Source organism: Malassezia globosa (genome assembly GCF_000181695.2).
Source record: "Malassezia globosa CBS 7966 chromosome Unknown mgl_sf_8.1, whole genome shotgun sequence".
Classification (NCBI taxonomy): domain Eukaryota; kingdom Fungi; phylum Basidiomycota; class Malasseziomycetes; order Malasseziales; family Malasseziaceae; genus Malassezia; species Malassezia globosa.
In genome coordinates this window covers 167,772-190,736 of record NW_001849864.1, presented here as the reverse complement: position 1 = coordinate 190,736, position 22,965 = coordinate 167,772, and the positions used below count along the sequence as shown (strand labels likewise).

General features: G+C 51.9%; 12 protein-coding genes across 12 annotated transcripts; 4 read left to right on the top strand and 8 right to left on the bottom strand.

Moving 5' to 3' along the window:
- Positions 1–59: 59 nt before the first annotated feature.
- Positions 60–1,050, top strand: MGL_3162 (uncharacterized protein; the record flags this gene model as incomplete). Its single annotated transcript, XM_001729566.1, has 2 exons — positions 60–285; positions 449–1,050. The coding sequence occupies 2 exons, from the start codon at positions 60–62 to the stop codon at positions 1,048–1,050; spliced, it is 828 nt and encodes a 275-aa protein (XP_001729618.1).
- A 538-nt stretch (positions 1,051–1,588) lies between these two features.
- MGL_3161 (uncharacterized protein) lies at positions 1,589–4,222 on the bottom strand (the record flags this gene model as incomplete). Its single annotated transcript, XM_001729565.1, has 1 exon — positions 1,589–4,222. The coding sequence occupies one exon, from the start codon at positions 4,220–4,222 to the stop codon at positions 1,589–1,591; it is 2,634 nt and encodes an 877-aa protein (XP_001729617.1).
- Positions 4,223–4,621: 399 nt separating this feature from the next.
- Positions 4,622–7,213, top strand: MGL_3160 (uncharacterized protein; the record flags this gene model as incomplete). Its single annotated transcript, XM_001729564.1, has 1 exon — positions 4,622–7,213. One exon carries the CDS (start codon positions 4,622–4,624, stop codon positions 7,211–7,213), a length of 2,592 nt encoding a protein of 863 aa, XP_001729616.1.
- An 89-nt stretch (positions 7,214–7,302) lies between these two features.
- On the bottom strand, positions 7,303–7,806 carry MGL_3159 (uncharacterized protein; the record flags this gene model as incomplete). Its single annotated transcript, XM_001729563.1, has 1 exon — positions 7,303–7,806. One exon carries the CDS (start codon positions 7,804–7,806, stop codon positions 7,303–7,305), a length of 504 nt encoding a protein of 167 aa, XP_001729615.1.
- Positions 7,807–8,048: 242 nt separating this feature from the next.
- Positions 8,049–8,408, bottom strand: MGL_3158 (uncharacterized protein; the record flags this gene model as incomplete). Its single annotated transcript, XM_001729562.1, has 1 exon — positions 8,049–8,408. The coding sequence occupies one exon, from the start codon at positions 8,406–8,408 to the stop codon at positions 8,049–8,051; it is 360 nt and encodes a 119-aa protein (XP_001729614.1).
- A 223-nt stretch (positions 8,409–8,631) lies between these two features.
- MGL_3157 (uncharacterized protein) lies at positions 8,632–9,912 on the bottom strand (the record flags this gene model as incomplete). Its single annotated transcript, XM_001729561.1, has 1 exon — positions 8,632–9,912. One exon carries the CDS (start codon positions 9,910–9,912, stop codon positions 8,632–8,634), a length of 1,281 nt encoding a protein of 426 aa, XP_001729613.1.
- A 267-nt stretch (positions 9,913–10,179) lies between these two features.
- MGL_3156 (uncharacterized protein) lies at positions 10,180–11,283 on the bottom strand (the record flags this gene model as incomplete). Its single annotated transcript, XM_001729560.1, has 1 exon — positions 10,180–11,283. One exon carries the CDS (start codon positions 11,281–11,283, stop codon positions 10,180–10,182), a length of 1,104 nt encoding a protein of 367 aa, XP_001729612.1.
- Positions 11,284–11,580: 297 nt separating this feature from the next.
- MGL_3155 (uncharacterized protein) lies at positions 11,581–13,626 on the top strand (the record flags this gene model as incomplete). Its single annotated transcript, XM_001729559.1, has 1 exon — positions 11,581–13,626. The coding sequence occupies one exon, from the start codon at positions 11,581–11,583 to the stop codon at positions 13,624–13,626; it is 2,046 nt and encodes a 681-aa protein (XP_001729611.1).
- Positions 13,627–15,169: 1,543 nt separating this feature from the next.
- On the bottom strand, positions 15,170–16,438 carry MGL_3154 (uncharacterized protein; the record flags this gene model as incomplete). Its single annotated transcript, XM_001729558.1, has 1 exon — positions 15,170–16,438. One exon carries the CDS (start codon positions 16,436–16,438, stop codon positions 15,170–15,172), a length of 1,269 nt encoding a protein of 422 aa, XP_001729610.1.
- A 1,320-nt stretch (positions 16,439–17,758) lies between these two features.
- Positions 17,759–18,172, bottom strand: MGL_3153 (uncharacterized protein; the record flags this gene model as incomplete). Its single annotated transcript, XM_001729557.1, has 1 exon — positions 17,759–18,172. One exon carries the CDS (start codon positions 18,170–18,172, stop codon positions 17,759–17,761), a length of 414 nt encoding a protein of 137 aa, XP_001729609.1.
- A 781-nt stretch (positions 18,173–18,953) lies between these two features.
- MGL_3152 (uncharacterized protein) lies at positions 18,954–19,604 on the bottom strand (the record flags this gene model as incomplete). Its single annotated transcript, XM_001729556.1, has 1 exon — positions 18,954–19,604. One exon carries the CDS (start codon positions 19,602–19,604, stop codon positions 18,954–18,956), a length of 651 nt encoding a protein of 216 aa, XP_001729608.1.
- Positions 19,605–20,276: 672 nt separating this feature from the next.
- Positions 20,277–22,655, top strand: MGL_3151 (uncharacterized protein; the record flags this gene model as incomplete). Its single annotated transcript, XM_001729555.1, has 1 exon — positions 20,277–22,655. The coding sequence occupies one exon, from the start codon at positions 20,277–20,279 to the stop codon at positions 22,653–22,655; it is 2,379 nt and encodes a 792-aa protein (XP_001729607.1).
- Between the last annotated feature and the right edge of the window lie 310 nt (positions 22,656–22,965).

Below are 22,965 nucleotides of genomic sequence, written 5' to 3'. Positions count from 1 at the left end.
CCCGACCGACGCATCTCTACAATTTGGCAGGATAACCGACGGTTTTTCGATCGTTCGAAATGGCGACTGCTGCACGAACGCTCCTGCGCTGCGCGAGGCCGGCCGTGCGCCAAGCCGCATATGTGCCATGTCTGCGCACTATTTCGACGTCGCTGGCGTTGCGGGAGCAGGGCGATAAAGTGATGTTAAAGTCGCCTTACCTTGAGCGAGCGAATATGAACCCCATGGACAAGTATCAGTCGATGCAAGGTCCCTTGCACGACTATGGCAGCTGGGTGCTTTCAGGTATGTTTTCACTAAACCTGTCACTGTGAGTGCTGGGTGTGTGTGTGTGTGTGTGTGTGTGTTTCTGCGTGCGCACGCATACGTTCTCTCTCTCTCTCTCTCTCTCTCTCTCTCTCTCTCTCTCTCTCTTTCGCGAACAAGGAAGCTGACCATCTTTTTGTAGTGCTCCCGCGATTCATCCAGCAGTTTAGCGTGTACAAAGACGAATTGACATTCTATGTGGCGCCAGCTGGCTTGATCCCAACGATGACGTTCCTGCGCGACCACACGCTTACACAATTCAAGGTCTTGATGGACATTTCAGGCGCGGATTATCCAACCCGTTCTCAGCGGTTTGAAGTGAACTACCACCTGCTCAGCATTCGGAACAATGCTCGAATTCGTGTAAAGACGTACGCTGACGAAGTGACACCAGTCCCGACAGTCACGAGTCTTTTCCGCAGTGCAGACTGGTTCGAGCGCGAGGCTTGGGACATGTATGGCATTTTCTTTGCTGGCCATCCAGACCTGCGACGCATCCTCACTGACTATGGATTTGAAGGTCATCCCCTGCGCAAGGACTTCCCTCTCACTGGGTACACGGAGGTGCGCTGGGACGAGGAGAAGAAGCGTGTTGTATATGAGCCCGTCCAGCTCATGCAGGCTCACCGCAACTTTGAGCCGGCCTCCGCTTGGGAGCAAGTTGGCGAGGGTGTTTCGTACACTCCCAACGAGTACAAGCTCGTGCCTCCTAAGCCGGCGGAAGAAAATAAGGAAAAGAAGTAGTTTTCCTACGTATAGGTAGACATATGGACGAAAGCGATCGAAAGTGACAGGCTCTAACATGTGCCAAGATGCAAACATTTGTCCTGTGTGACGGCCATATTTCCACATGGACGACCCAGGCATTGAATCCTCAAAATGTCTCTCTCTCTCTCTCAGCATTGTAGCTAGTCAACATTGCGCATGTGCACATTCGTCCTACGGTGGACGTAGCACAGCCCATTCAACAGCCAGCCAAAGTGTTGGATTTCTCTATAAACACCATACACAAGCAAAACAGGCCTGTGCAAGGGACTGGGGCTTCCCTCGCTATCACATCCGCCCCGTCGCCTTGGTGCTTACAGAGAAACCGTCAAGAACACCGCAGGCTCACAGAAAACCGAGGCAAAGATATCCAGACTATTTACTAATCAATACTCAAGTCGTCGAGCGACAAATAAGCCGCAGGATCCACGTGGCTTGGGCTTGGTGGGATTGTATACATGCATCTACACACTCCCTGATCTGCGCTGCATCCCGATATCACCAGACTGGGCTGTGCTCACGCCCGATCAGTGTCGCGAGGCAAAGAACCAACACCGAGGCGCTGACTCAACGTACCAACAGGACCAGGATGCCCGTTTTGCGCCTTGAAACTCTCGAGGAAATGACCCAGCATTTCAACGTCCGCGTTATGTACATCATGCTCGGTAGCGAAACGCTGGAGACTCTCAGGTAACGACATGCCAGACGCCAACAGATGATGTAGCAACTCAGTTTCTTCTTCGTTCAGATCATCCGCATCTTCATCCTCCTCCATTGGATCCGACAGCATAGCACGTCCTGATGACGTAGACGTGGATGGTCTCGTCCGCTCCTGAAGTTCTTGCTCCATGGCATCCAGCGCCGCGTCCAGGGACGCAAGAGATGGCTTCGTCGTTGTCGTCGGCATCAGCGCAGCAGTTTCCGACATCGTCGAATCTGTGGACTTGGAGTCATGGACTTTCTCGGCCCACGTATCGGGACAAGCTGCCGAAGGCACGAAGGCGCCTCGATTTCGTCGCTCTTCTAGAATCTCAGCGTACTGAGAATCCGATAAACCCAGTGTGCGTCGCGTGAACTCGAAAAAGTCACCCATGTCCTGCTCAATAGGAGCATCTTCCTCATCATCTTCTGGTTCGTCATCATCTATCATCTCCAAAGCACGATGCCGCTCCGCCCGGTCTTCTGCCGCGTCGTGATCATCGTCAGGCAACGACGCCTCGTCCGAGTCGCTGTCGCCATCGAATCGCTCCAGCCTGGACAGTCCAGCCAGGCGGTTTGTTCGTTTTTCACCTCGTGGATGAAGGGCAGGTTGCAAATGGGTCATAGACTTGGAATGAGCCTGCACCGTGGTGGCTGCCTTGTCGTCTGAAGCGAGTGAACCATCATGCGCCTTGGCTGACTCTGCGCCCCATTCCCCAGGGGCTAACGGTTCGACGAGCGCGTCCATGCGGGCTTTTCGCTCCGCCTCAGAGTCGGACGAGTCATTGGCATCTGCGTCAGCACCAGCTTCATCGCCATCCTCTAGGGTATCGAAGTTTGCGTCGTCGTCAAATAAAGCGCCCTCAACATCACCTTGACGATGCAAAAATGATTGCATCTTGGACATGAAGGACTGAAACCTGTCCATAGAAGCATCCTCGGCCTCATCCTGTGTCCTGCCACTAAGTAGTGCCTCAATGTCCTGGGGTGCCATCGACAACCATGCTTCGCTATCCTCGTGCATTTGTAGCGACGGGATACTCTGTGACGTAAGCGGTAGAGCCTGCCAAAGCTCTTTCTCAGGATCCTGTGCTTGCATGGCGGAAAGGATCTGTCGATACGATACGCCGGATGATGATCGTGACGATTCCGCAGACCCAGGTGAAACAGAACCTAGACGCGCGGCTGTCGCTGCAGCTTGTGCTTCTCGTTCTTTCCAAGCCGCGCTTCCACAGAGCTCGTTGCCAAAGAACCCAAACTTTGTCAAGGCAGCGATGAACTGTTCGTATCGATGTGGCGCCATTGTTGGACTACTGGACGAAGACGACGATAAGGCATCTTGCATCTGTGTCATTTGCCGCCGGCCAAGAGTATCGAGCCACATAGCGAGACCGGCAACTAGTTTGGCGCCTGTATCACACCAACGTCCCCAGAGAGCAAGATCATTCTTCTCAGCCATTGAAGCTTCTCCTCGCTTCGCCAAGCGATAGAGCTCGACGAAGCGCTGCCAACGACGTCCAAGTGATGCAGGTGCAAAGAACCGATCATACGACAATCGTGCATACAAATGTCGCGTCAACGTAACACGCACAAGAACGGCATCTGTCGCCGGTGGTTTGGGGACCGTCGCGGCGTCGTCGTCGACTTCGTTGCATGCCTGGACGCGCAATGGCGTTGGAAGATGTCGAAGACTGCGCACACTGACCGCATCGCGACTTTCTAGTGCATGCACAGCCTCGGCGGTACTCTGCGGGTATGTGGCAAATACTTTGGCAGCATTTGGCGGAAGGAAAGCGAGTGTCGTGTGATGGTGCGTCAATGCAGCAGCTGGATACGCATCGACGCGTGCAAATGCCTTGTCTTGTACGAGAGATGGCGCTTGTGTAGCGCAGTGTGGATCGCGAACGAGACGCACAGCCTCAGATACCGAGAGAGACGTGTCCCGCGACGACGCATCGATCGGAATTAAATGCAGTTGCGCCTGATAGATCCACACACGATTCTGTGTCGTATCTGGCTGGGCCCATGATGGCAGTGCATCGGCAGCCTCGATCAAGAGAAACTCCCCGTCTTCGTCGTTCACACGGATGCACACATCGGTATACGTCTTGGTCCACTCACGCAGCACATACGTCAAGAACCATTCATCATCAACACACTCTTGCACGCGCATGGACACTTCGAGTGCCTTTTCGGTGCCCTCTGGTACTTGCAGCACCATAGGCGGCTCACGATCCCAAATATACCCATTCACGCCTTCGGGCGGAGGCAATGAACATATGCGCTGAAGATGCTGCTCGAGTAGCAAGCCCATAGCCGCGACATCTGCATCCTCCGCAAGTACGACATGCGCAACAAAGTGAGACGACGATTCGCCAGCATCGTCGTCAGGCATGGGGCCCAAAGCGCCGATTCCTTCCTCTTGCCATGGCCCTTGCTTCTCCTGGTCCATAGTCTAAATTGGCCTCGTGGCCTAATAAAGAAGATTCATCGCCGGGCGCAAAAATAATTTATTCGCAATCTTATGCATAAAGACTCGTGAGGCCGCCTGAATGCATCGACTCGAGCGTGATTTGCTTCGACGACGCGTCACACCGCCAGGTAGCCCAGGTCAGTGCCTGGGATGCCAAAGCGCACACGAGACGAAGAAGTGCATGGAGACACGCATCACACGACAGATCGAATGAGCGCGTGGTGGGAACGACTAGTCTCGTTCTTTCGTCCAAGCAAGAAATCGCGTCCAGATTTGCCCGCGACCTCGACCGCGACATTCGACACCCAGGAGGATCCATGCATGGAACAAGCAACTGGGCGGGCTCAAGACAAGAGGGATCGTGATCAAGAAGAGAATATGGAGGCAAACTGGCTTGCCGGACATTTTCAGGACGCACAGGCCCTTGTGAGTAAAGAACGCAAGCAAAACGACCCCAGTGTGAATGCTAAGGAGGAGCATGGCCGTGTCAATAAGAGGGAGGAACAGAAACGAGATGAGAGCAAGAGGGGAAGTGAGAGTGAGGGTGATAGTGACAGTGACAGTGACAGTGACGGTGACGGTGATGGCAGCGATGGTCTTGAAGCTGAAAACGACGAGCAAGACGACAACGACGTTGATGCCGAGCAGAGCAACGCTGACAGCAGCGGTGGTTCTGAAACTGAAGACCGCGAGAACGAAGACAGTGATCGCGATGCCCAGCAGAGTGAAGCTGGCAGCAGCGATGGTTCGGAAGCTAAAGACGGCGAACATGACGACAACGACGATGATGCCGAACAGAGCGAAGTTGAAAGCAGTGATGGTCTTGAAGCTGCAGACGACGAGCATGACGGTAGTGATCCCAATCCCGAACAGAGTGAAGCTGACAACAGCGATGGTTCTGAAGCTGCAGACGACGAGCTTGACGATAGTGACCGCGATGCCGAGCAGAGCGACGCTGACGGCGATGCTCTTGAAACTATGGAGAGCCCTATTGACAGCGGCGATGATTCTGAAGCTGAGGAGAACGAGGTGGTGGATGACGTTGACCACGATGCAGAAGAGAGCGTGGCTGATGGTGATGATCCTGAAGCTGAGGAGAATGAAATCGACGATCACGATCAGCACGGAGCGGAAGAGCTTGACTTTGACGGGAACGAAGATCACCTTTCAGAAGACGAGTTTGAAATCGACTCAGACGATCAAGATGTTGGTCTAGGAGTCGACGAGCATGATGATGATGATGACGTCGAATACAACGAGGCGCTCGAAGATGATGACTTGATAAACAAATCGGCCCTCTCTGCATCGGACCGCTCCATGAAAGGCTCTGGTTCCCTACTCCATTCTGAAAGATCCTCTGACAACAATCGAAATGAGCCCGACTCTTCACAGTCTCATCCTCATGACCAAAGGCCTTCGCCCACTGCTTCATCAAGTGACTCATCTGTGATCGTCATTGACGACTCGGATTCATCCCCCTCGCCTGGGCCTGTCTCACACGAACGAACGACTTCAAGGACATCTTCAAGTCCACCTACTTTATCGACCCCTCCTACTTTAGTTTCTCATCCGTGCTCATCAAATGCGTTGAGCCGGTTTCTCGCATCTCGCGCTCCAGTTGCGCCAGCCCGCCCATCGCACTTCCGGCCTCAGTACTTCCATAACCATGCGGCAGGTGCATTGCCCAAAACGCTTTTCCGATCCAAACGAATCGATGCATGGCCCAAGCAGAACCGACGCACCGTCTCGTCGCTGAGCATGCGCCGAAAAGCGCCTCTGGCTATGGATGACTTTGAGGCTCGCATCAACACACGGCAACAGGCACGCATTGCATCGATGATTCGGCAAGCATATCAAGCGATGCGCCGTGGTGGTCCAAGGCTCTCGTTCGACGATTTCCACTCGCTCGTGAAGAAACGCGTACATGTCCAGCAGCTCATGGACCTGGAGACACTCCAGACTTGGCCCATGGCAAGACCTGTCCTGGATGAACAGGCATACACTCAGCGCACACTAGACTTGCTGAAGCGGCGAGAAGCACATGCTCAAGCGCAGCTGCCTCCGCCGGTCGCGCCTCTTGAGGCACGTCGAACCGCGGTGCGGCAAGCTCGTGAAAAGCGGCGCAGCTTGCATGGCATCCTCGGCCGCCCACCACTCCCAGCATCGCTACCGCCCGACAGCGATAGACGTGTGTCGACAGCCTTCCAGCAGCGCGGCGTGATTGCAAGCATGCCTGGTGCACAGGTCGAGGCCCATGATATGGCCAAGCTGCGCCCGGGCAAATGGCTCAACGATGAGGTGATCAACTTTTACGGCCAGCTCATCCAGCAGCGATCGAACGATGCCGATGCGGAGAACGCTCGGGCCAAGCATGGGCCTTGCGCTTTCTGGCGCGTCCATGTGTTTTCCTCCTTCTTCTGGCAGAACCTCACGACCCGTGGATATGCCGGTGTCAGGCGCTGGTCCAGACGTGTGGATCTTTTTACGAAAGATTTGGTGCTGATGCCCATCAATGTCGGACAGGCACATTGGGTCTGTGCGGCCATCAACCTGCGCCTGCGTCGCTTCGAGTACTATGACAGTATGGGCATGCCGAGCCCTGTGGTATTTGAGCGGCTGCGTGCGTACCTGCAGGACGAAATGCGCGACAAGAAGCACATGGAGCTGGATCTGAGCGACTGGACAGATTTCTTTGCTGACTACACATCGCCACAGCAGCGGAATGGCTATGACTGTGGTGTCTTTGCCGTACAGACGCTGGAGCAGCTAAGTCGGCGTGATCCAGCCGTGCCGTATCCTGCAGCGCCGTTGGATGCAGCCTCTTTCACCAGGCCAGCAGACCCCACGGACCTCGCTCTGCTCCGCGAAGAGTATGCGGGTGATTATGCATGGAACTTTGCTCAGGAGAACATGCCATACTTGCGTCGGCGTATGGCGTTTGAGATATGTACAAAACAATTACTTTCGTAGTCGATCCTTATACCCAGCAAGCAACCGCCCGCACTGCCGCCCTGCCACCTCGTGTGGCTGCTCGTGCCGTGACCTCCGTCGTTCATGGTTTATCCCTCGTTCTCAATGCGCTCGCCGGGCCCGCTGTCGCCGTCGTCATCGCTGTCTTCATCCCAGACAACATGAATCGTTTCTGAGCAGCCCATGCATCCTACGTACCCGTTTTCTTGCACGAGTGCGTCAGGTGCAATGACGTACGCCTGTCCACAGCGGCATGGGTATTGGAAATGCATCGTAGGTTGCTCTACTGCTTCCATGCACTCAAGTGGTACTGTCTCTGCTATGCGTACAGGAACATTGCGTCTCTGCTTGGCCGCACGTTCCTCGTCATAGTACGCACGCGAGACAGTGTCGTGTAGTACTTCGTATGCTTGCACAATACGCTGCATTTGTTCACCACCCTGTGAGTGCGACCTGACTTTATCTGGATGGTGCTCACGAGCAAGTCGAAGGTACGCAGCACGAATTTCGCTCGCATTTGCCGATGGATGTATACCTAGAACCTCGTACGCATCGCAAGAGGATGACAAGGAGGTCGACACATCATGGTTCATGGTTTCCTTACCACGGATCTATTCCCTCACGCTCCACTCGCACGCCTTGTCAAATTGGGCCCAATTTTTTTTATTTGCATATCCTTTGTCCTACAAAAATGATGAAAGACATTCGCATTGACAGGGGTGTAACAAACATCTATGAATAGGAATGCAGTGGAGTTGCCACCACACCTGCATGTCTCCATATGTGGCGGTCCTATCTGTGAGGAAAAAAAAAAAAAAGATTACGCACGCACCATTCACCACTGGATCTTGTCAGCGTACGATTGAATCGGTGAAAAGATCCGCTCTGGAACCGAGTCGCCTAAACCTGTGGCAATCTTCACAACAGCCTCGTTTAAGTCATGTGAACCAAGAATGTCAATGTGATCGCCACTTGAGTCGCCACCGCGCAGGTCAAAAGCATCGGGATCGTGCTTCACTTCGTGGGTTACAACCCTCATGCGAGCGGGATTGTATCGGTCCATCTTCCAGCCGCGCGCGCACATAGAGCCCAGAGACAAGAGCGGGACAGTGCCATCACCCTCGCCGACACGCACGCCAGAATCAATGGACGGGACGGCTTCGTGATCAGACATGGTGCCATCAATCCTACTCATCGGGACAGACGTCGAGGTCACCGACGTATTTTGCATCATCATCGTTTGTGACCGTGACGATTCAAACAGTTCTGGAGAGGAGACATCTGTTTCTGGAACGACATCACGCATCCAATACGACCTTTCCGTCGGCTGATTCCATCCATACACGCAATATATCTTCATGTTCGGCGCATAAGGAAGCGCCACTTCCAGTGGGTTCGTCCACTTTGTTGGATCAGCATTATTCGCCTGGATCTGCGGCTGGATCACGCTCGATCCCGAATGAGTAGTTCGAGTGCAGCATCTTCTGGAAGTGTTTGTCACTATGCATGCGAAGCCATGGGTAGACCTCATCCACACTCAGTTTCCTAGAGGGCCGTGTCTCATTCCCGTGCGAATGCCGCTCAGCATATTCCATCATAATCCCATGCGTCTTGGTCGCATTGGCCAAATCATCTGGCGCGCCATGCTCGTCGCCCCACACGGCATTCCCGCCTTTTGGAATCAGACTTGCACTGCCTGCCCAGCTGCGGAATAGCTCGGCACGTTCCTGTGCACTAAAAAAACGCTCCAACAGGTATGCCAACATGGCCGGTGCTTGGACCGTATCGCGCATTTCACCTGTCATGAGCGCAGGCATCGCCTTTGGCACGCCAAGCAGCGTGCCAGATAGATTGACAAACGCCTCTAGATGCTCGTCGATCCACGACGATCCGCGCTTCCTTTCAACCCACTTGAGGAAATACAGTGCCACTGTTCCGCCCATGCTATGACTGATAAGCACAGTCTTTTTTCCATAAGCTAATGTATGAAACTCAATTTGTGACATGATGCGAGAAAAGAACCGGTCACGCTCCTCCAAGTTGAACATACTAAGACGCCAGTCGTAGCTTGCCAAGTACAGCTGGTTGATGTCATAGCCTACCGCTGCAAGGTTCTCAATGATCTTGCTCCATACCCAGTAGCCAGCTGCAAAATAGCTGGCAGCATCGAGTCCCTGAGCGGCGCGAACCCGAGTGCCTTCAGGGTCTAAACCCGTGGCCGGATCGAGCATCAAGTTGCGTACCCAGTGGTCCTTATCGAACAACGCACGCTGGATCATCGAAGTCGACCCCCACAGTCTTTTCCGGAAAAATGGCGACTGCTCCTCACTTGTGCTCCATGACTCGAGGCCTGTGCTGACGATCCCTGGCAGCAGCACAACAGGATGATGTGGTTCTGCTCCTTTCTTCGCAAGTTCACGCCCGACTTTAAAGTCCTGCGTCTCATACCACTTACGCGCACTTCCCAACATTTTTTCCATTTGCTCACGGATATCGGGTGGCATGATATTCCCGTACGGAAGACCTGTCTGCTTGAGCCGGTTCAATGGCTCATCCATGGAATCGAGCAACAGATCAATGTGGTTTGAAAACTCCGCGCGGCGCGCAACGATCAAAGATACAACTGCTACAAGCACAGCTACGCCGGCAATCCACCATGCTTTGTACGGGCGCTGCCCTCTGCTTTCCAAGTTAGACATGTGTTGTCTTGCTGTTAGCCTAGAAGAAACGTGCCAGGGACAAGAACAAACAACGCCATGGGAGTGGAGGCATCGCAAAAAGGGACGAAAAAATATACTCGATGGGTGTGGGATGGTGCATCATGGACTCGTTCATTATGGCCCCTACATTACATTTGCTGCCTGCCTATCTCTCGCGAGTTTTGGAACACGGACTTGAGGCCAGTAGTGAGCGAAATAGCCACACATACCATGCGCAAAGACAAGACAGCCAACTCAGATGTTATCTCAGCGCGTGAAGATCGTAACAACATCGTCATTGGCTACTAGATGGTTCAGACCGACCTTCTGTGCCAATGGGAACTTGCTGGATTTGCCATATACCATTGCATAGGCAAACTTGTCAACCAGAGCACGATGCACTCCATGACACACGTGCTCAATAGTGGCACCGCGACGGACAACAATCGGGTCTTTCAGATCCGGGTGCTGCCCACGCTTCTTGGTATATATGCGGTTCAGGTTCAGTTCCTCCCACAGACGCTCAATCAGATAGTCCAAATTCAGATTCAAATTGCAACTGATCACGACACTGCGTGGCTCGTTGGCAAGTCGGTCCATCTCTTCCATACTGATTCCATCGATCTTGTTGTACACGTACAAGCAGGGGACATATTTACGATTGCCCAAAAGCACGTCAATGAACTGGTCCACTGTGATATCTTCGCGAATCATCACATCACAATTATGAATCTTGTAGCCTTGGAGAATAGAGCGGATCATCTTTTCGTCAATCTTCGTAAGTGTCAGACCCATCGCCTTTGTCACAACAATGCCACCGCCAGACTTTTTCTTCAGTACCACGTCCGGCTTGTTCTGGTTCAGACGAATCCCGACGTCCTCGAGCTCCTTCTCCAGCAATGGCCGCTGTTGTGCTGATTTGGTTGCATCGAGCATCATCATTACCAGATCGGCCGTCTTGGCTACACTCACGACCTGGCGTCCTCGACCGCGACCCTGTGCAGCACCTTCAATAATACCTGGTAAATCGAGCAGCTGAATCCGCGCTCCCTCATACTCCAACACCCCCGGAATGGCCGTCAGTGTCGTATATTCATATGCCGCCGTCTCACTCTCTGTTTCTGTAATAGAAGAAAGGAGTGTCGACTTGCCCACGGATGGAAATCCTATCAACACAACACGCGCATTCCCGGACTTCATCACATCAAAGCCTTCGCCAGACTTCCCACCTTTCTTATCAGGCTCCAGCAACTGCATGCGCAGCTTTGCGAGCTTTGCACGAAGCAATCCAATATGATACTCTGTGGCCTTGTTTTTCTGCGTTCGGGCCATTTCCGCCTCGACTTCCTTGATTTTTTCCGCTACACCCATCTTGCGAGTGCTCCTGGAGCGTTGATTCGATTGCTAGGCAGATGAATGGGAATATTTATGTACGAATGCTTGTATCCGGCTGGTACTCACTCACTTGCTCAATTTCTTGTCCGGCTCTTTACGCAACTGCGGGCGTTGTTCAATCGAGCTGTCAACGCAAAGAGTCTGTGGGCAGATAGACCTTCTTGGCGCTGGGATGAGGGATTGATTCACTGGGAAGGAGGGATTGTGCACGTGACACGACACGCCGCTCGTGTTGTCCAAACACTCTTGGGCCCACCTTTCCCCACCAGGAGGATGAGCACGTCGTCGTATCGGAACTCGCCACACGGCAGCGATACACGGAAACGACAGTCGCGACGTGATGAGGCAATCAGAAAACGTATAGAGACAGAACTCAGCCGTAAAACAGGCAAGCCATCTACGCCGCAGCCAGGTCGGCGACGGAACCAGGTCCAGGCTGGCACCGTCTCGGCACTTCGGCCCTTGCCAGCGCTCACAGTGCCGCAAACTATGAGCATCACAGATGCCAGTCAGCTTTGTGCTGCCAAGCGTACAGATTGTGTACTTGTTGTCGATGACGAAGAGCATCTTGCCGGGATCTTTACAGCTAAGGACTTGGCCTACAGGATCGTTGCAGGTGGGATCGATCCGCGCATGACGCCCGTGAGCTCAATTATGACAGTCTCACCCATGGTCACGCGCGACACAACTTCCGCAACAGAAGCATTAAGTACGATGGTGACGCGTGGATTTCGTCACCTACCAGTTTGCAACGAAGACGGCGATGTTGTAGGTCTGTTGGATATTGCGAAAGTGTTTTACGAGGCATTGGAGAAGCTCGAACGCGCACATGGATCCTCTCAAAAGCTGTACCATGCGCTGGAAGGTGTGCAAAATGAGTGGGGTGGGGGACCCCAGCAGGCTATGATGCAGTATGTCCAGTCGCTACGTGAGCGGATGAGTATGCCAGAGCTCGCGAGCATTCTAGATTCACGAACGATGCCGTGTACCGTTGGCGTGCGTACAACAGTGCGAGATGCAGCTCGCTTGATGAAGCAGCATCGCACGACTGCTGTCTGCGTGATGGAGAATGCATCAGGCGCACAGGGCGAGCGAGGCATAGCAACAGGCAAAATTGCAGGAATTTTCACTTCTAAAGATGTGGTGCTGCGTGTGATTGCAGCTGGCTTAGATCCTGAGCGATGCAGCGTTGTACGCGTCATGACGCCACATCCTGACACCGCTTCGCCGTCTTTGTCAATCCAAGAAGCATTGCGTAAGATGCACGATGGTCGGTATTTGAACCTTCCAGTTGTTGACGTCGACGCGCGGCTTGTGGGCGTCGTGGATGTACTAAAGCTGACTTATGCGACGCTGGAGCAGATCAACAGCATGAACAGTGGCGATGAGAGCGATGGAGGGCCCATGTGGAACCGCTTTTGGAACAGTTTTGGCCAAGGCACTGGCAGTGCCTTTGGCGAAGAGTCCATGAGTGCCATGAGTGGCTCTCAGCGGATTGGAAATGACTCGCTCATGTCGCCACCTGCGCCAGGGTGCGTCGACCTTAGCTCGGACGTGCATCCCAACGACAGCGCAAGTGCCGTAGGAGAAAGCACTCATGAAGGTGGATCGGCGCTGGGAGGTTCTGCACCCTTTGAGACAGACGATGGTACATATCTATTCAAGTTTGTCACGCCAAGTGGACGCGTCCATCGCTTCCAGGCACGGTATGATTCTTTCGATATTATTCATGAAATCGTATTGATCAAGCTTTCAAGCGACCCATTTTTTGCGAAACCAAGCAATACACAAATCGTCGAACCAGTCGAGCCAGTGCGTTCGGAGCTGGACGAAGATGGTCGGCTTCCTCAGCAGATATTTACGCCGCCCATGCCATCTGGCACTCAAGTAAACCCACCAGACGTGCGCGATTTCACACTCGCATTCAAGGATGATGATGATGACCTTGTCCTGATGACTAGCGACAGCGATGTGTGCGATTCTGTCAAAGTAGCGCGCCACCAGGGCCGCGATCGTGTACTTCTGGTCCTTCAAGGAGGGAAGACGTGGGACGAAGCCGTGGCGCGTGACGGACTGTATGGCGACTACGCTACAGCGTCGTCGGCCACTGCAGCCAATCGCAGGCGCCAGCGTGAGCTGGCAGATGCTCAGGTGCAAAGGGCCGAGAATGCTTCGGTCAACCATCGTGCGTCTCCATCTGGCACACACGAACCGCTCTTTGGAATTATTCCTCGTGATATGGCACTACCCGCTGCTATTGGATTTGCAAGTGTGGCTGGCATAGCCGCAGCTTGCATAATGAAATTCGGTCGTCTCTGAAACATGACCGCGGTAAATAGTTTTTTATATTATTTTGTTGTAGGGTCTCCTCACTTTTCATCGTCGTGGTTTAAAATAGTCGTCTGAGACATACTCAATTTCCTTGTCCGCCTAACAATTTCTCTCCGATGCCGGGGCGTAAACTTGGGATTCATTACACAACGTTCATCCAAGCTCGCCATATGATTGGTGCTCATGTAAATACACTATGTTTGGACGCATGACCGCTGTACCTCGATTCATGCTCCTTTTTCTATTGGCGCGTTCGATTTTTACGCACTAGGGTCGGTTACTTTCGCCATCAATTCTACATGTTGAAAATGAGCAAGCCATCATCTTATTTGGCCTTGAAAAAATAAATTGTCGTATGACAACGCTCCACTTGGTTACGGAACAAATCCCAACGCACAGTTTCTCCTAACTTTAAGTACCTTCGTAGTGATTGACTTGAGTGGGCACACTAAAGTAACGCTAAACGTGCCGCCCTAATGCGAGATGAGTGTGCCCCTATTTCAAACATCTGATACACGAAACGTATCTCTTTGCTGAACTGACAACGTCGTCGGTTGATACCCTGCCGTCATTGAATGAACAACCGTCCATCGAAGGATGTCAAGCCATCCTTACAGGATCAATCTTCTCCTTCGCGAAGACGGGCCAGATGGTCGCCGTATGCTCTTGAACCGCCGAGGGAGCCTTGTCCTATCGCTCCCAGAGAACCAAGCCCTTCTTATAAAGCGGCTGAGCAACAACGAACACATCCGATTTCTCATCGTTCCTTCATTCGTCCTTCATTTACAAAACCTCAGGTTCATGAACACCACCCGCCTTGGCTCTTCCCTCGCAGTCATGCACATATGAGGTCCACTCAACATACCATACCCGTATCCGCCTCTTCCTCAGCACGTCCGCCACCTTCGAATGCACCGATTTACGGTGATTCGCCAATCCATCTGGGTCAACACATACCTGTATCCTCGGAAGCAAGATACTCTAACGCGCCTGCAGCTGACACAGGTTTATCTCGTGTTGGAACAACGCCGGCGAGACCCAGCTTCTATATGCATCGGGCTGCTTCTATGCCCACACATACTGACTTGGCCAATGTATCACAACCAAACTACGCACGCAATCAGACTGGTGTTCCGTCCGAATCTCAATCGAACGACTCTCCTTTATCTATCTCGAACTTGATTCATCCAACGTCAGAGTCAATGACTCCAACGCCAGTTCAAGTCCCCGACTCCACATCGCCTTTATCTACACAAAAAGAGACGAATTTGTTCTCAGAAGCACCTGTCACGACCGATACAGCTACAAGTTCGCGCGACCAAGTGATGGCACGACTGCGCAGCAAATTGACTGAGCGGATTCATGCAAAGAGAGCAAGAGAGTAGAGACCGCTTGCTCTTCTATTTTTTCATTCTCAGGTAGACTTTAACGCATAATGAGACACGTGTTAACGATGGCAGCATTTATCGAGCTAGTTCTATGAGATGAACCTTCCATATGCATCGGATGCAAACGCATACTCGGAAGGTTCTTAAGCATTGTACAGATCAGCGAGCTGGCGCGAAATGATAAGGCGCTGGATCTGCGAGGTACCCTCATAAAGCTCGAAAATCTTAGCATCGCGGTACAGCTTCTCCACAGCACTTTCGCTGTTAAAGCCCAAACCACCATAAATTTGCACAGCCTGGTCAGCATTCGATACGGCGGCACGCGAGGCAAGGCACTTGGCCATACTAGCATAGAAGCTGTTGCGCTTGCCCTGGTCCTTGTACCAGCAAGCCTTCCACACAAGGTTGCGAGATGACTCGACGGCCATCTGCATATCAGCAAGCATGAAGGCGACGGCCTGGTGGTCGATGATAGACTTGCCCATGGTCTTGCGCTCCTTTGCGTACACAGTTGCCTCGTAGAGAGCACGCTGAGCAAGACCAACAGCACCTGAAGCCACTAGTGGGCGCGTAATGTCAAAGGCACCCATAGCAATCTTGAAACCGTCACCCGGCTTACCGAGCAAGTTCTCCTCAGGCACCTCCACGTCCTCGAACGTGATCATACGTGTGTCCGAGCAACGCTGGCCCATATTAATCTCCTTCTTGCCACGGAGAACACCTGGCGCGTCACCATCGACGATGAAGCCAGAGAGGGCCTTGTGTGGGCGCTCTTCTGGGTTCGTGCGGGCCAATACAAAGTACCAGTTCGCATGTCCACCGTTGGTGATCCACATCTTAGTACCATTCAGGACCCACTTGTCGCCACGTTTTTCAGCACGCGTCGAAATGTTGGCGACATCAGAGCCAGCACCGGGCTCTGTGACACAGTAGGAAGCCACGAGCGGCTCCTCTGTCATGCGGCCAAGGTACTTGGACATTTGTTGATCGTTGCCAGCCACAATCAAAGGCGCCTCGGCAAGACCGTTGGCCTCAATAGCTGTCTGAATACCTGTGCAACCGTACGCAAGCTCTTCCGTGATCAGCGAGCACTCCATCAAACCAAGGCCCGGTCCACCATACTTCTCAGGCACATGCGTGTTCAAAAGACCGACACTGTGCGCCTTCTTGATCACATCCCATGGGTATTCCATGGTTTCATCGTGGTGACGAGCCACTGGAATAATATTGTCACGCGTAAACTTGCGAGCTAGGTCCTGGTACGCCTGTTGATCCTCAGAGAGGCCGAAGTTCACATTCTTGGCAGCAGCGGACTGCGAAAAAAGCCGGCTTGAAGCAGGAGCAATCGCACGGGCTCCAGCACTGAGAAATCCCTTAGAAGAGGAGAGTGAACGAGACGCGAGGAACGACATCTGGATGAAACGGGAGATGCAAAAAACCGGGGCTACACACATACACATAGAGGCTCTACGAGTAATTACCGGTTGTATCGGCCGAACTTCCAGCCGATAGTTTGCTGCCCGGGTGATAGCAGAGCGGAATGCTCGCACTCGCTTGCTGTACTTGACACGACCCGCACAACTCAGCGACTCTTCATGCATCGCGCCACATAATTTAGTTAGTATCAAAGTCATCAATTTTCTTCATAAAGCATGCGCGCATTATAAGTTGCTATCAAATACTTCATATAACAAAATAATTGAACCGTGTTCATCTTCCCTCTAGACTAGTTGCAGCGGGTGTGCAATGCTGTATCAAAAACTAAGCAGAGCGAATTGTGAACGGACACGACTTCTTTCCTGAGGCATTCATCACGATCACATAGTCATCGCGTTCCTCTACTTGTGGCACACTAAAGGTCACGTTACCGTCTCCCAGGCGAACGTTCACGGCAAGCCTATAGTCTTGGAGTGCATGCAGCATGCCGTTCTCTTGGTATTCGAAAAAGATCCTACCTAAGCGCTAACTCATTCCATACGGTATATGAACTGTCCGCCAAGTCACATTGACTTCGTCGCCCACTTTCCAAACAGTGTCTTTAGTCGGGTAGAAAATCATGGCATTATGAACCATCCGCGCATTGAGATCGCTACGATCTTTAGATGACAAGGCTGGTATGGCAGCCTAGATGATAGTAACAAGCGAAATAGCCAACGAAGCAATGCGAACTATTCCGATCGATAAACAGTGTTCTGGAGAATCAAGTCGTTTGTGAAGTACCCCACTTGATCCAAGCGGAAGATGCCACTCGTTCTCCGTGCGGAACCTGTTGCAAAAATAGGCTATGTGGAGTGAAGAGGCCAATGGTATTCGAGGATTCTGTAGAAACGACAGGTCCCACACTGACCTGCGGCTCAAGCAAGGGTTTGGTCAACTCGATGTGGAATATACCGTTCTTCGCGATCATAGAGCCTTAAAACTCTAAAGACAGAATACGGGTTACGCACTGCCGCATTCGTCGTGAACTTGACCACGCTAACAAGCATGACCAGCGATGTCACGGGACAAAGAATGAGTCGATCGTTCGTATATACCACACACGCGTTTTCTTATACGACCAGTGGCCACGCTAAATTAAGCTGCCGATCCATCCATTATCATGTAAAAGCATATGCACGTTCAAACGTTCTACCAATTTTATCAACTACAAGAAAAGAAAAACAAGAAACAAAATAAAACACAAACCTTCTCTACAGACCAGCTGCAGTAAGTGAAACATGCTGTATCAAAAATTAAGCGGAGCGGATGGTAAACTTAGGTGAGTGGTTGCCAGAGTCTCCCATCAGCACCACCACGTAGTCATCGCGTTCCTTTACGTGCGGCACTGTAAAGGTCACGTTACCATCGGCCATTTTGAAGTCTTCGGCGAGCGTGTTCGCCAGATGTTCATTCATTGAGCCAGGCTCAATGTGTCCAAGAATAACCTTACCCGTGTATTCCCTAAATTCGCGAGGCATGTCAGCAGCACGCCAGGTCACGTTGACCTTGTCGCCCACCTTCCACACAGTATCGTGCGTCGGGTAGAGAATCTTCGGGTCATAAACCATTCGCGCGTTGAGGTCGCTGCGAGCATCAAATGCCGTGCTTGGCATAGCAGCAGCGATAAGAGTGACAAGCGAAACAGCCAGCGATGCGAAGCGAACCATTGTCAACCGAGAAGCAGTGTCCTGAAGAAGGATGGTAATAGAGCAGTAACACACATGATATATGTAGGCGTTGCCACATGCTTTCCTTGTAGAACTTGTCACGGAATCGGGCTGTGTGGAGAGAAGGAACCAATAGTATTTGAGAGTGCTGTAAGGGATAGCATAAAGCTCGGCCAAACTCTACTTGCGACACACTATTGGGACATTTTGCATTCCATGGTTGAAACAACACCTACCAATTCATTCCAGTACATGTGCATCCCCCAACTACCATCAATTTGACTTGACGTACCTTGCATGTGGCGCCCAAGGCTATGCTAACACGGCCAAGCCATCACATCAGAATATGGTTTCGCCAAGCATAAAGCCTACGTCGCGAATGTTTATTGTATTAGAATGTGTTGTCACAGCCTGCTTGCTCGCCAGTACATACGGTTTGCTAGGTGGCTGGGAAGGCATTGCCTCAAGCTGGCTTACGTTTCCCACATGCCTGTTGTACTTGTGCGTCTTACTCATTCCAATGTCCTTGTATGTGACCATCGCGCATTGGACAGGTAGTGAATTATTTCGATTCTCTTAGATGTACTGGAATAAGAATGACTATGATAGATAACACATGAAGCAGAATGATTTGACAATGGACCCCATACGTGCATTTGAACATTATACATAATTGGAGGTACACTGATTAATACCCTTCACACCATCACATCAAATGGAGTTCCCGTGAGTCCGAGTGAGGAAAGATATCGGTACGATTCAGGCGCTGTGGCTCGGGTCCTTAATAATCGAACCTCGATGACCTGTCAGTGGCACCTATAACCAAGGCAGGTATGGCAAATAAAGCAGCGCCGATCGCAGCCCAAAACATCCACAGCGCATTGCCGTACGAAATATCGATGCCAGCGCTCGCTAGATCCTTCATCCGAGAAATAAAATATGTGTACATGGTGGCTCCGCAAACAAGGAGGGCGAAGCCAAGCAACGCCAAAAGAGAGGCGATCGTAAGCGCAGGTGGGATCGTGAGCAAGGAAAGAAGAAAGGCTACTCCCACTAGAATGGTGCCAACAAAAAGAAGGTAGAAGCCTGCCCGTGTGTACACGTCGATATCGTGTTGGTTTTGATACGGCGCCACAGTGCCACTGGAAGAACTGATTGGCAAATCGTCACTTATGGCTTGTGGGATATTTACTTGATGTCCAAATTTTGATGTGTTGCACTCGAGTTGTTCATAGTCCGATGAACCTCCGCAGTAATTGTACAGACCCCATGCGTATAGAGGTCGAATCCCAAGATGCTCTGCAATAGGCTCGCGCAGTGTTTTGGCCAACTCGCTATTAAATACGCCATTTTCTGCAATTATAGAGCTTTGAAATTCGGCAGATAGCATGCGGATGTTACGCGCCACTATGTTGTGTGTGAGCTGGCCCATATTGGCAAGAATGACCAGTGCTGTTGCGCAAAACAAAAGAAATTGTGCTACAGTGTATGTTAGGTGCCCTCATGCGCGCTGCGAGAACATACCAAATATCGCAAAGAGGATTTGCATGGTGAATAGGAATGTGCGCGTATGTGGGGAGGTTGTTCCAAAATACGACGCAATTGACAAATTGGCCCCCCTTCGCAAAGCAAGCTCCAAACATGCGCTATTTAATTACGTCGATATCAATGTTGGCGCATGTTCTTGCGTGAATTAAACTCCACAGATCCAGAGGACATTTCAAAAATTCCCGATCGTCAAGATTTGAGTCCTATCTAATGTCGACGCCATATCCCGAAACTGAACCACTCGAGTGCTTGAGACACGAATATAGACACGAAATTGCACCTTGCAAGCTAAATAGCAGCATCGCAGAATAACGCCGAGTCATCGTCTCTCGCACATATTTTGTGCTAACGACCGCGAGCAAGTCCATTGCCCGTGTCTCGTGCTGCGCACATAACGTGTCGGCCAAATATGCAGTGCCGATCCCAGTCCGCGAACCAGAGATGCCGTCCATCAGGGTATAACGGAAATTATTTTGCAGAAAGTGAAAAAAACCCTTCGTTCATAGAGCTACAATTTATGACTAGCGGCCATTGACGTGAACTCGGATTCATTCAAATGTCGTTGCCTCCTCAACGGTATCAGGACGAACCGCCTGAGCAAAAACGCAGAACATCCTTGAAGGATGTTGATCTGAACTGGGGCGGGACTGCTGAGAGCATATTTAACGAGGACGCGCAGCGAGAGCAAGACTTGGATGCTGCGCGTCTCATGAGCCAAGCGAATGCTGACATTGCGTGGATGGATGACGAGGAAGCCAAACTATCTACGCCACACGCTGCAGCACAGAAAGTATCTAGGAATCATGCGGTGGCCGCGGCGGCCGCAGCATCCAGACAGTTCTACCAGCAGAATGCGGGCTCTTCCACTAGTGTTGACAGCCAAAATCACTTTATTGATCATCGCAATCAGTCGCACTCATTATCAGTCAACCCACATTCACCACTGGCTGCGCGTGCGATGCAGGGTACATCGAGTATGCATGACCATCCGACAGAGAACTCGCCGTATGCTACGAAGCCCGCGCCAGCGCTGTGTAACCAACCGGTAGAGAACATGCCGCCGTCCAATACGCCAGTACCGCTGGTGAACATTGACTCTGCCGCCTCTTCATGGGAACCACGGGTTGATGGGTTGAACAATCTTGCACAATCCACTATAACAGACTCTAGTCGACCACTGGAGGACGATGTGTGTTTCCCACCACCTACTCAAGTGGATCAGCCGGCAGTTGACTCGAAGCATGAATCATCGAAGTATAAGGGAGAAAAGCCAGGATTTCCGTACACATTTGATCTGTCGATATTGGAAGAGTTTGCGAAAGAAGAGCGCGAAAACTTCGGTAATGCTAGTTCATGGCCGCCTGCGTCGTCGTTTGGTAGCTCCGCACGCCCAGGACAGGGTGGACAGTTCGGATATACGACGTTTCCGTTCTCTGGTGCGACCAATGGCGATAGCATGTTGTACAGCCGTCGTCCACGCCGTGCGCAAACATCTGGTATGGAGACCGGTGCAGGGGGCAGCAAGTACCAGAAGAAACTTGCCATGTTTGAGGGCGGGCAATCGTTCGGCCGTGCACCGGACTCCAAGGAAGTGTCGGCCTTAACATCGGGCATCGACAGCAAGAATGAATCTGTCCAGCCATTGCTGCAAGGATCAGCAAAGACATCGTATCAAGGCGTGCCGGGGTCGGAAGCACGTCCGTCGACTTTGTCTCGTGCCCAAACGATCCCTCGTGCGCCTCGGTCAACCATTCCTATTCCTGGGGCGCTGCACGACAAGCCGTATCGATTCACATTCTACTCGAATGCTTTCCCAACATCCTTGCATGCTCGTTTCTTGTCGGAATTGCCAGGGCCAGGTCAGACGTTCGAGGATCTGATCCGAGGAGTGCCGTCGGACGACCCGCCTGAGAAACCAAGAACAACTGGTACTTCGGCTGGATCTCAGCCTTTACCACAGATTCCACTTATGGGCCATGCGCGCGACGCCACGGAGTCTGAAGCGAATACGTGGTGGCTCGATGTGCTGTGCCCGACGGACCAGGAGATGAAGATCCTTGCACGCACATTCGGGATTCATCCGCTGACGACCGAAGACATTCTCATGGAAGAAACGCGCGAGAAGATCGAGCTGTTTCGCAACTATTATCTACTGTGTTTCCGCTCGTTTGACCAGGATCCCTACAGCCCGACGTACTTGGAGCCTTTGAACATGTATATTGTCGTGTTCAGGGAGGGCACGCTCTCGTTCCACTTCCGGCAGACACCTCACCCCCACAATGTGCGCCGGCGTATCAAGCAGCTAAAGGATTATATTAACGTGACATCTGACTGGATCTCGTATGCGCTGATTGATGACATTACTGATGCATTTGCACCTTTGATTCAAAGCATTGAGTTTGAGGTCGACAGTATTGACGAGCTTGTGCTGATTTTGAAGGAAGCTGAGCAGTCTGACATGCTCCGGCGTATTGGAACGTGTCGAAAGAAGGTCATGGGCCTCTTGCGGTTGATGGGCAACAAGGCCGATGTCATCAAGGGTCTTGCAAAGCGCTGCAACGAGTATTGGTCCATTGCACCCAAATCAGATATTGGCATGTACCTCTCCGATATCCAAGATCATCTGATTACCATGACGCAAAATCTGAATCATTACGAGTTGATTCTCTCTCGCTCGCACAGCAACTATCTCGCGCAAATCAGTATAGAGATGACTGATGCAAACAACCAGATCAACGATGTGCTGAGCAAGCTGACGGCTCTCGGTACTGTGATTGTGCCTATGAATGTGATCACGGGTCTTTGGGGTATGAACGTCCAAGTGCCTGGTCAAAACGTACAGAACCTGAACTGGTTCGGTGGCATTTGTGCCGTAATGGTTGTTATTGCTGTTACAGGCTACATCACCACTGTGCGCTATTTGGGCAGCCGTTAGTTTCTCCCCCCTTAGATTGTTGGATACTATGTGCCACGTAGAATTGTATGTAGTAGTGTCTTATTGTGCTTTCGTGACGGTTATTACTTGCCGGTGACGCCACTCCACCCAAGCCTTCAAGCACTGCTGCGTGCATATTACATGCACTAGGAGCAAGGCTATACTGCTGAGCCACAGAGCGACGAATCTGTCCCGTGCAAGAAACTCGAGTTGATATGCCTGCGATAGCCAAAGCGCCTGCGCTCCAACCCACAAGATGATGAGGCCCACGACGCGGCGTGCGGATGAAAAGTGCATCGTGATACCAGTG